At 30.8% G+C, this 12091-nt stretch overlaps 1 protein-coding gene and 1 long non-coding RNA gene across 3 annotated transcripts; one reads left to right on the plus strand and one right to left on the minus strand.

Moving 5' to 3' along the window:
• Positions 1–10124, minus strand: LOC120091353 (uncharacterized). 2 transcript variants are annotated; one of them, XR_016525581.1, is made up of 7 exons: positions 10010–10124; positions 9774–9843; positions 9539–9704; positions 8455–9416; positions 3674–3753; positions 1961–2091; positions 1–188 (listed from the first exon to the last, which is right to left on the minus strand). It is a non-coding gene; the product is annotated as an uncharacterized LOC120091353 (long non-coding RNA). The 2 variants fall into 2 exon arrangements; XR_016525580.1 differs by lacking the exon at positions 1–188 and having other exon boundaries at positions 1810–2091.
• Positions 5220–6875, plus strand: LBO1 (2-oxoglutarate (2OG) and Fe(II)-dependent oxygenase superfamily protein). The gene is made up of 4 exons (XM_039049344.2): positions 5220–5614; positions 5694–5941; positions 6030–6357; positions 6443–6875. Exons 1-4 carry the CDS (start codon positions 5369–5371, stop codon positions 6701–6703), a joined length of 1083 nt encoding a protein of 360 aa, XP_038905272.2. The 5' UTR covers positions 5220–5368; the 3' UTR covers positions 6704–6875.
• Positions 10125–12091: the final 1967 nt, after the last annotated feature.

Consider the following 12091-nt stretch of genomic DNA (forward strand, 5'->3'; position numbering starts at 1 on the left):
TTTTCCCTTTTTTTTTTTTTTTTTAAATAAATATTATGTAAATGATGATTGACTTGAAAAACAGAACAAGAAGATATGGGTCATAAGATTGGCTGACAGAACTCTCAACTTCAACTGTGTAGAAGAGCCATCAGCAATTTTTGCTTTGGAAAAAAAACAGCTTCAGAACCCAATCTTCCAAAATCTTGCTGTAACATGAAAAGGGAACACAAGGAATTAATATGAATGACAATAAAAATTAATCATGTCAGGGAGGAAATAAAGCAACATTTAAAAATCATAAATGCTTTAATATAGTGTTTGTCAAATGTAGCTGTTAAGGCAGGACGAGAATATAAAGGCGATATGGAAAAGGATGTAAAGAAAGAAATATTTAAGAATGATGGACCCTAGAATGAAAAACATTAATAAACCATCTAAATGATGTGTCAAATATTAAATAGGAATATGAACTATAGTGGTGTTAAAAATTTTCGACATTTCACATCTCTAATAGGTAGAATAGAAATAAGATGCATGTCATATCATTCTTAAAATTGTATTTATTAAGGCGTAATCATTTATTTTTTAAAATAAAACTTATTTCGTCCACATTTATTATAATGATTTGTATATTTCTTAAAGATAATAGTTGAATTCTTAGCCAAATTTCAAAATAAAAACAAATTTTTAAAAACAAATTTTTTTAGTTTTCAAATTTTGGCTTGATTTGTTAAACCATAAGTAAAAAGTAGATAATAAAATTTAAAAAACTTAAAGGTGAAAGTAGTGTCAATAAATTTAATTTTCAAAAAAAAAAAAAAAATTATACGATTACCAAACGGTATCTTAACAATTCCATTAACACATTTCTCGAAAATTTAAAAAACTTGTATATATAGAGAGAGAGACAAAGAGAACGAGGGAGAGAACTAGAGTAAAAGCGTAAAATTTAATGGTAGAAATGTACCCTTTTAAAACCTAAAAACGTTTACAAGACTAAGGAATTAAAGTATTTTTCACTTGTAATTAAATAGAAGGGTAAAAGTAAAGAGGAAAACGACAGAAGCATGTAATATTGTGTAGAGCTTGGAATATAATTGCATACTTTTAAAGGAAAAAGAAGAGAGAAACATACGGGGCCTCTATCAGAACAAACAGCGATTTCAAGTAGCAGTGAGTGGGAGTGCCCCTGCATATCTGTCCTACTCCAATTATTTCATAACATACAAAAATAGTAATTCCAAGGAAACCAGAGAGTTCAAGGAGGGTTTGGAAGTCATGTACAGTACCATCAAGGAAAGGCTGCCTTTGGATAGGGAGAACCCCCTCGAGATCACCAGAGTATACCAAATTTCTATTAGGCTGCCTTGGATAGGAGAGCACCAAATAACGTATCGATTGGTAATCATTTGAATTTTTTAATTTAATTTTTTTAAAATTAAACTTATTTCATTCGTATTTTTTTACCCTGATAAAAATCCACTTTAAATTGATAAGGAGAAAATCAAAGATATATAATCCAGGACATCTTAATATAGAATTTTTGGGTGGAATAAAAAGTAAAGATAGGAAGACTTATGCCTAAAGTAGACATTAGACAAATATCACAGTTTTATATCTCCAACTCATTATGACGTTTATTCAATAGGATTTTTTTATTTAAATTTTATGAATAAAATTATTATTTATTTTATTTACAAATTTGGACGCATACACATACTGACAGACAAAACTCGATCTTCCTATCAAAAAATTCATTTTCTTGAAATGGCATTCCTAATTTCCTACAAGTTCAAAGATGCTAATATTTATTTATTATTATTTTTTTTCCTTTTTTTTTTTCAAATATATTGACTTACAAGAAAGACAATGAGATCTCACGACTCGAAGTCAATACACAGACAAAATACAATCACAAAAATTAGAACAACAAGATAAAGAAAACAGACAAACTTATTCCAAAAATCCCAAAACATACCTCAAGAGAACATATCTTAAGGAGAAGAACCTACATAAATCCCTTCAATGAAAGCCCCAAGCCACTTGAACAACCTAATAAATCACATGAGGAGGTGCAAGATAGCACCAAGGACTCGAACGTTATATTACCTACAAATATAATATATGACAACACATCAAACTACTTCTTAGATTCTTTAACTTGTTTTAAGAAGTATCAAAGCACTTTGAGTTGAATTCTACTAAACTAAAGTACTATTTTTTGTCCATGTACTTTTAGATTCATTTAATTCAAGTCCATGTACATTTAAATGTTCGTATTTAGCTTTTACATCATCAATAAATCTTAAAATTAGTTATAATCCTTAATTTAAGTTAATTTTTATCAAACTTTTAAAAGGTAATAACAATAATTTCCATTCAACCTAAAGAGTTTTCATTATTTTAAAACGATTAACCACAAATTAATCATAGAGAGTAATTTTAAAAATTAATAAAAATACAAAAATTAAAATTGAACCAATTTCAAAATACATAAACAAAAATGATGTTTTAATTCTTTTAGTAATACTTTTAAGAATATCATATCCATGTTTTCCTTTCACCTTCATCGATATTTTTTCATTCAACGGTAAAAAAATCAAGATGTGAACGTTTGATTGACACCTAAATTAAAAGTTTTGCTGGGACTTGGGAGAAGTGGAAAGAGGTGGAAGGCAAAAGCAAAGGATGATTTATGACAGCACTAGGATGGATGGGTAGCAAGATCTGTAGACACCAAATCAAATAGGAAACCAGAATCTAATATGGCCCCTAGGCCCTACTAACTGCTGCTTCTTCTCATTGTTCCCAATACCACTTCAGGCAAGTCAATCTACTAAAGTACATTTCTGATACCACACTAAATATATCAAATAGCTAATAATTTTAGGGTATTCTCCTAAATTAAAATTTGATAAAAAGGTGGGTGTTTTTGACCCAATAATTTGGAAAAGAGTAAGGAAGGACTTTGTGAACTTCACTTCCTGTTTGGCTTAAAGAGTTGGTACATCTCACTATTAAAAAACTTAAATTTTATATCTTATCAATTCTTTACATTGTGAGCGACATGAATTTACAACTCCCTAGATTTTATAACTCTTTACTCCTCACTATTCCACTGCTTACCCCAATTAATTTGTATAATTATTACACAAATCATAATAATAATTTTCATGCAAGAGAAGCACTGCGTGAATATATTTTTACAATGTAAAAAAGAAATGCTAATAGTGATTATTTTTTTAAAAAAAAAAATAAATAAAAATTAAACTAACTATAGGTACTAATTTTAATATTTATTGAAAGAATGAAGGCTAAAATTGGACAATAAAAAATACCAGGACCAAAATCGTATTCTACCCTAGAAAATTTATTTACCATTTAAATATTATATTAGGTAAAAAAATTTAAACAAAAAGTCCAAATAGAAAGCATTATAGATTAAGAGCAAAATTAATTTTTTTTCTTTAAAAAAATTAAAGATAAAATTGAGAATGACCAAAAAGAGTATTGACCTTTCGGTACATTTCCCCTTCATCAGATTCCATTGCTTTTAAAATCCCATGTTCCACCGCCACCACCAAAAAGGAAAATAAAAATTCAAAGAGTAAAAGTAGACTTAATTTTCATCAAAGATGGAAGAAAAAAGTATGGAAAGACGTACACTTGTCTTTTGTTGCCTAACTCATACCTCGTTCTGTCATCAACTAGGTATATAATATTCTCACATGGATGAACTTTGAATATACACGATCTGGCCACTGCCGAAGCCTGGAATTAGAACAAAAAGACTTTAAACCGTAATACAATCTACTTCAAAATTCAGTCACCAACTCAATACATCATTCATCATAGAAAAGCGAATGGTATTTCCTCAGTCAAATCCTGATTCTTGCACAATTCGAAAGGGAGCTTTAAAATATATTCGATTTCGCGTTACCCTTTTCAGCCGTCGAAAATGGAAGAGAATCTTGCATTTTAGTTTCATGGCATACAAAAGTAACACCACTTGCTGCTTTATTACCCACTCATATTACAGGTAAAAGTTACTTCAGTCAAATGAGGTGCGATTCATGAAATGATATATTATTATTTAACCATTTGTCAAATTATTATTTAATAATTTTTTTTCTTTTTAAAAAATACATTTTTTATTTCATCCTTAAATTTAAAAAAGTTACATTTTTTTCCTTGAGTTTACTTTTCATTTGATCTATTTTAATATAACTAACTGAAAATTAACATAAAAGACTAAAAGTGATATTAGTGAGAATTCCACGGTAAAAATGTAACATCTTAAAACTTATGAACCGAATTCAAACAAAACTCAAAGTTGAGAGATAAGTAGGTAACCATTTAAAATCTAGAATCAAATGAAAACTATATTCAAAATTTAAAAATTAAAAATAAATTTTTTCCTAAAATTAATATGTGGATCTGCATGTAAGAGAGAGAATGGGTGGTATTTACATGTTAGAGAGAGAAGAGTGAGGGAGGGAATCAGAAGTGGTGGAGACTCTCATGATAGAGAGAGGCAAGAGAAAAGAGAGAACAGGTAGACAATAGAAGAGAGGTAGATCTCAATTTGCATGCTAAAAAGAGAGAGAATGAAAAGATAAATATTCAGGGTTGGGTCCTACCTATCTTTGCCCAACCCATTAGTTGTCCCATTAAAAATTAACATGTGGTAAGAAATTTTAGTTTTATTAAAAAAAAAAAAACTAAAATTGTTGTTTTTTCGCTAGGTAATAAGAGAGCATTTATATGAAATAGGTGCAACCTAGGTTGCAATCCATACCTCATACTATATCGGGGTCAATTTGATTAGTTTCGATGGGTAAAGTTAGTTTTCTGATTTTTCTTAAGGACAGATCGGCTTAAAAGCAAATCAAATATGTCAAAAGTTTAAATAACTTACAGGAAAAAGATAGAACGTAATTTATGTCTTAAATAATGCACCAAATTCCAATGCCCCACGAATCTCAAAATATTGACAAAGAAGAAAACAATGCATCAAGTCTCTTTTATGCATGCTAATATTCGCTCTATTATATTAAATGAAATTTGATTTTATTTTTTTTAATTCAACAACAAAATTTAAATAAAAATTTTTAAGGCTTAAATAATTTTCGGGAAAAGATATGTAAGTGTAATTCAAGTGTCAAATAATGCCCCAAATTCCAATGTCCCCACGAACTGTAATATATTTAAAATAAAAAAGAAATAATGCATCAAGTAGCTCTGAATGCATGCTTGGGTAGCTCTATAAATACAGGATCATCTTAGTGTAGGGATACTTGCATTTTAAGTTGGACTTCCAAGAGTTTCAACCTTCATCTAAACTCATTTCTTTCTTCAGAACTCTGTTTCTAACTCTCTACTCTCTATGGCTCCAGTACCTATTTCTCCAATTAACGTAGGACACATTGATGATGTGCAAGAACTCAGAAAGTTTAAGCCGAACACCATTCCCGAGAGATTTATCAGGGACATACAAGAGAGGCCAACACCAGCAACACCTTTAATCTCATCCTCTGACATTCCCACTATAGATTTATCCAAGCTTCTAAAAGGAAACAGAGATGAAATTCTGCAACTAACCACTGCCTGCGAGGAATGGGGATTTTTTCAGGTAAAAACTGATTGTTTATTTCCTTTTCAGTCACAGCATAAGGCCGGCTGTGGAGACTAATGCCCTGTTGATCTATTAGGTAATCAATCACGGAATTTCTCTGAACCTACTAGAAAATATAGAGGGGCAGGCACTGGAATTCTTCAGGCTACCTTTGGAAGAGAAACAGAAGTACGCAATGGCACCGGGCACAGTTCAAGGATACGGGCAAGCATTTGTGTTCTCTGAGCACCAAAAACTAGATTGGTGTAACATGTTTGCTCTAGGGGTTATACCCGACTCTATAAGGAACCCTCTATTATGGCCAAAGAAGCCAACTAACTTCAGGTGGTTGTCCGTGTTTTTCCTTTTTCAAATACTGTCACCATTGCATTAGTCATCCAGTATCTTACAATTATGCACCTTTTTTTGGCAGCAATACTGTGGAGATTTACTCAAAAGAAGTAAGAAAGCTTTGCAAGAATCTATTGAAGTACATAGCTTTAGGCCTTGGTCTAAAAGAGAACCTATTTGAAGAGGCGTTTGGAGTGGCCGTACAGGCAATAAGGATGAATTACTATCCACCGTGTTCGAGACCTGATCTTGTTTTGGGGCTGAGTCCACACTCCGATGGAAGTGCTTTAACTGTTTTGCAGCAAGGAAAGGGCAGCTCAGTAGGCCTCCAGATCCTTAGAGACGACAAGTGGGTTCCCGTTCAACCCATCCCAAATGCACTTGTGATCAACATTGGCGATACAATGGAGGTACGAATGAAACTTTGTCTAATTCTAGAAATGATTATCTATCTCATAATGGAGACTTAACCCTTTCTCATTGTTACATATGCAGGTTGTTACAAATGGCAGGTACAAAAGCGTGGAGCACAGAGCTGTGACTCACAAGCAGACTGACCGACTTTCCATAGTCACATTTTATGCTCCTAGCTATGACATAGAGCTTGGTCCAATGCCAGAATTCGTGGACAAAAACAATCCATGCATGTATAGAAGATACAATCATGGGGAATACAGTAAGCACTATGTAACAAACAAGTTACAGGGAAAGAGAACCCTGGAGTTTGCCAAGATTCCAACCAAAAACTCCTGCTAAAGCACCACTAACTTTCCCACCTAAGGATACCAACGCCAGAAAATGTATAGAATTTAGCACAGCGGTACTGTGACGTTGGCAACATGGAAAAAAAAATGTCAGTCAACATGCAGAATGTACATCATGTCTTTAATTATTTATCAATTTAAATGGATTGAACTGTCACGGTTAACTCTTATCTAGTTAAGCTTCGTAAATTCTGACAAATTGGTTTTTGGGGGCCTCTGGGATTTGACGCTTCTCTTGTCAAGTCATGTTTGTCTTTGGGGATTTCAACCAAATAATAGCTGTACTTAGAAGAAAACAAGAGTGACGCGACGAAGATGTCTCTTTTCAACTAGATTCTTACATACGAGCAACCATCTAACAATAATATCCATAGTAGATTGTTTAATACCACAAAAGGAGTTAATCGACGAGGTCTCTATGACCTATTATTTTGGCAAGAGAACATCTGGGTGGTGGTCAAAAAAGAGCTCATAGAATATGAATATGTTCAAATCAAGTGCTTCAATAGAAGCACAAACCATATTACTAGTTTCTTTTTGTTCTTAATGTTATATTTAGTTCTGAGTGCTAACAACAAGTAGTCCACAAAGCAAAGCATGATGAGACCGAATACAATAATGGCTTGAACAAACAAATCAAAAGATCCCGTGTAATAATGGCTTCATACTGACCCACCACGAAGCTTGGCAGATTAGTAAAACAGTGTTTCATCCACCACGAGTTAAATCAGATATGGCAGAGAGTGCCGATGCAAGTAGTATCTCCATTAGTTAGAAAAGGTTCAATGGACAGAGTGGTTGTAGATAAAGTCCGCATGCAAAGACCAATATATCTGGTGCAATGTCTTGGAAGAAATGGAAGAATATAACCAATTAGGAATTTGTAAGTTAAATATTCTAGTTACGTCCTGAGGATTTTGTTTGACAAGGATCCAAAATCAACAATTTTAGTCCATGATTCTTGAACTAATTCGAGGAAAAAAAAAAAAAAAAAAGACACAAACGGTTCAATGGAAGAACCAAAAAATTTAGAACATCTTATCGTCCTAGAAAAGTCCTGTACCTTGAAACTAATCCATCTGGTTGAAGAAAAATAGACTGGCGTTCTCTTGCAGTGCTCGGTATACAACAGGTGGAATAGAAAATAGAATTTGGAAGCCGGACAATAGGTGGAGAAATTGAAAGATAAGGCAATATAAGGATTTTTTATCTCCATATTTTGAACCTCGTATCTTCTCCATTTTTCAATTTTAAAAACTTTATTTTAGATAGCTACGCAGAAGGATTAGGAAACTAGGCAGAAACGAATGACTAACATTTTTTTAGCATTTAGAAGGTTGATTAGCAAATCATACAATTAAGAAGGATGAGTTTTTTAATGCTATAATATAATTGTTGTTAACTTGCGAAATTAATAGGACTAATTATTTTATTGGTAAGAAACGTTTTAGGTAGTGACCTTCAATTGGAAAACCTTAACATACGTAAACAGGAAATTTATAAATCAACTTAAGAGTAATTAATTAATAGTTACAAACGAGAAAATTTCTCTTGTTGCTTAACAAATTATAAAAGGCTTGGCCAAGTAACAATAACAATAGGAAGGTTCAGGTGAACAAAGTGCATGCTGTCATGTTCACATTGCTAGTGCCAATATAGGTATGATGAATGTAAGCAGTCATAATCGCTCAACAAAAGCAATTAAGAAATGATTGCAGTAGAAGAATTTCTTGTCATACATACCTCATTTACCATCCAAATTCATCAGCAATCTCAACTAAAAGATCGCAAAATTTATCACGGGCATCAGCTGATTGCTAAAATAATCATGGGAAGCTAACACTTGTCAATTACTCCAAATTCTAAATCAATAGGGGAAAACGAGTAAAACAGATAAAAATAAATAATATTGATGGTAATAAAGTTCAAATATGGTTTTGGTCCTATATAATAAAATTGAAGTAATTACCTAGAAATACCTAAACTTTGTATTATGTTTTTCTTTTTCGAATGAAGTAGATGATTCAAACTTGCTAAAAGAAGTATAGATTTCTTAACAATTGAATTAAGGCCATGTTTACATTAGGAAAAAAGTAATAAATGAATGGTAATCTAAAAAGTGGGCTCTAATGTACTTGTACTAATACATGAGACTCACTATCCAATTTATGATAAAATAATATAAACGATAATCATAAATGTGACAAATTCATATTTCTAAGTAAATGTGATAAAAGCAATCCAATTAGATTTGCGATTTTGACCCATTACGATTGATTTATAAAGAATCCTATTAGATCATACTAATTTTTATTATGAATTGATAAATGTGGTCTAAGTTCATGATCGCTTAGAACTTTCAGGTGGTATATTCTCTTTAATGATACAGAAATAAAAGGTTTAGTCTTGCAAAATCATATAAAACCTCCAAACAGAGAAAGACAGAACATGAAAGGGAACCATAGAATCATCGGAATGTGGTCGTTATTATTGTGCGTGAAAAAGGACCAGAACCCACTAAGAAACAATTCAATGCTCACACGAAGGAAGCCCTTTTCTTTTAAAATCTCTATAAATTTCCATCGGTAATAGTGGAAGCGTCAAATAACCCTTCACAGGAACGCTAATTTTCTTAATGAATAAAGGAAACATGATCTCAGCGCAGGGGCCCCAAAATCCCACCCTCAGGAAACTTTATTAAGTTGCTGCATTAGTCAAACATGATTATTTCAATGATTGAGATTTATAATATAAAATTCACAAGAAAAATTAAAAAGATGCAAGATGCAAGATGCAAGATATTATTTGTCTAATTGCTTTTGGATACCTCGTGATTTGGGAATCTGAAGAGGACCGTCAATTTTGCTTCACTAACTTCTCCATTTCTTTCTTCCACTACTCCATAAAATTGAAATCCCTCACGCTTCGTTGGCTATCTATATGCTATGTACATTAAGAATCCCTTTTTCTTTCATATCGAATCCCGACCATTACTGTTCATTCATGTTTCAAAAATAAGAAAGAGATTCATGTGCGAAAATTAACAACCGTATAAACCTTACCTCACAGACTGTATTGGTTGGAGTTGATGAGGCATTGGCGGAGCGTTTGGGCCAAATGTTCCATCACTGCCTGCAAAATTCGTAGAAATTGCAATGTGAATAATGGAATTTCATTTAAACTTCGTAAAATTTTCATTGTACTGTATGCAATTCCACGATTGTTCCATCATTCGTCATTACGGATTACTATTTTTCCTCAATAGAGAGAGAGAGAGAGAGAGAGAGAGAGATCGCACCTTTGGCGCCAAAAGAATTCTGAAAATATCTGCAATCGGCGGAACCGTCCAAAGAGGAGGAAGCTCATTGAGCTAAGAACAACCCGTTTGGTTCGACAAATAGTATTTTTTTCATAATCATCTAAATAGCTGTCTTACATTTTATTTGTTTTATTTGTTTTTATTAATTTATTAATTTTTTAAATATGTGTAAATTAAACTTATCATTTACATATATAATTAATTTTATTAATAAATATGAATGTAATAATTTATTTTATTATGAATTAATATAAAATCCAAATCTTTTTAAAACAATATGGATAACCATAATTATATTTTTTTAAATCTCTTTTTATTGGTAATATATATTGATATCATAAATTATTTATTAGAAGTATTAATTAGTCTTAAAATTTTAATTAATTAATTAATAATAAAATAAATTAAAATTTTCAATTAAATAATCTTTTACACTTGTATTTCTAGTTTCAGTCTATAATTATATTTATTTTTCAAAAATTAAAAATATTGTTTGAAGAATTAAAATCAATTAGTTTATGTCAACTTCTTTTGTATATATATAAGGCTTATAATCGACATTAAACAATTAGCTAATTAACTCTTCAATTAATCAAACTACAGGAAAAAAAGAAAATAGATATTTAAATCAATTATCAATATTTAAATTGATAATATAAATATACAATATAAAAAATTTAATTGATAATAAATATATTAAATTGGAGAATGAGTACATAAATTTAATTAAATTTTAATGGCTTAAAATTAATTTAATAACTTAATGTAATAAAAATAAATTAACAAACAAAATTATTTTTTTATTAATTTTATACTTTATAATTGCATAAAATATACTGACATTCTATTCTCATTCTTATACATAGCCAGACACATCTTTGATTCCTAGACATTTTATTTCGAGTCATTTTATTTTCAGGTATCCTTTATTCTCATACATCTATAAAACCTTGAACTAAACGACTTCTAAATATTAAAATTGTTGTGAACTTGAGGAGTACAACAGAAACACGGATATAAATAAAATATAATATTAAAATAAATATAATAAATATAATAAATAAATAAATATTAAAATAAAATAAACATAATATATAGATAAACTAAATAAACTAAATTAGCAAAATATAAAACAAGAAATTTCTCTAAGTTCTCTACTTTTTCCAATTTTCATGGAATTTGCCCAATGAGTGTGTCTTTCAAAACCCACCAAATACTACTATTTATAGACAATTTGGCAAGTAGGAGGTGGATATGGAAACTAATAATGTGTAATGTTGAGACAAATGAACAACATTTTGGGAAATGGGAGCATGACACATGATCAATGAATACTAAGCATGAACATTTAATGAGTATCTATTATCATGATATTTATAATACTTGACGCTCATTATATATATATATAATATGACTCGTTAAAGTCTTATTAAGAAAAAATTCAATGGGAAAAAAATCCTAAGGGATTCACATAATTTATACTCCTAAAAAATATATTTACTCCCTCTCATGGAAACATCACTTGAGATCTCTGAATCGCTGCATTCCAATGTTGTGCATCAGTTCTTCAAAAGTTGCAGTTGGCAATGATTATGTAAATAAGTCTACCAGATTATTATTCGTACAAATTTATTGTATAATGATGTCACCATTTTCTTTAAGATCACGAGTATAGAAAAGTTTTGGTGAAATATGCTTTGTTCTATCTCCTTTAATATATCCTTCTTTGATTTAAGATATGCATGTCGTGTTGTCTTCGTATAATATTGTTAGAAGATTTTTATTAGAAGACAAACCACATGTTTCACGAATGTGTTGAGTCATTGATCTTAACCATACACATTCTCGACTAGCCTCATGAATTGCAAGAATTTCAGCATGATTTGAGGAAGTAGCCGTTATGGTTTGTTTCACTGATCACCATGATATGACAAGTCCTTCACATGTGAATAGATAACCTGTTTGAGATTTAGTATTGTGTGGATTAGATAAATATCCAGAATCTGCCTAACCAACTATATCAAAATTTGATTTATTTGAATAAAACAAACCCATATTAAT

The sequence above is a fragment of the Benincasa hispida genome, chromosome 1, assembly GCF_027475165.1.
Source record: "Benincasa hispida cultivar pf3 chromosome 1, pf3_genome.v1.1, whole genome shotgun sequence".
Taxonomy (NCBI): domain Eukaryota; kingdom Viridiplantae; phylum Streptophyta; class Magnoliopsida; order Cucurbitales; family Cucurbitaceae; genus Benincasa; species Benincasa hispida.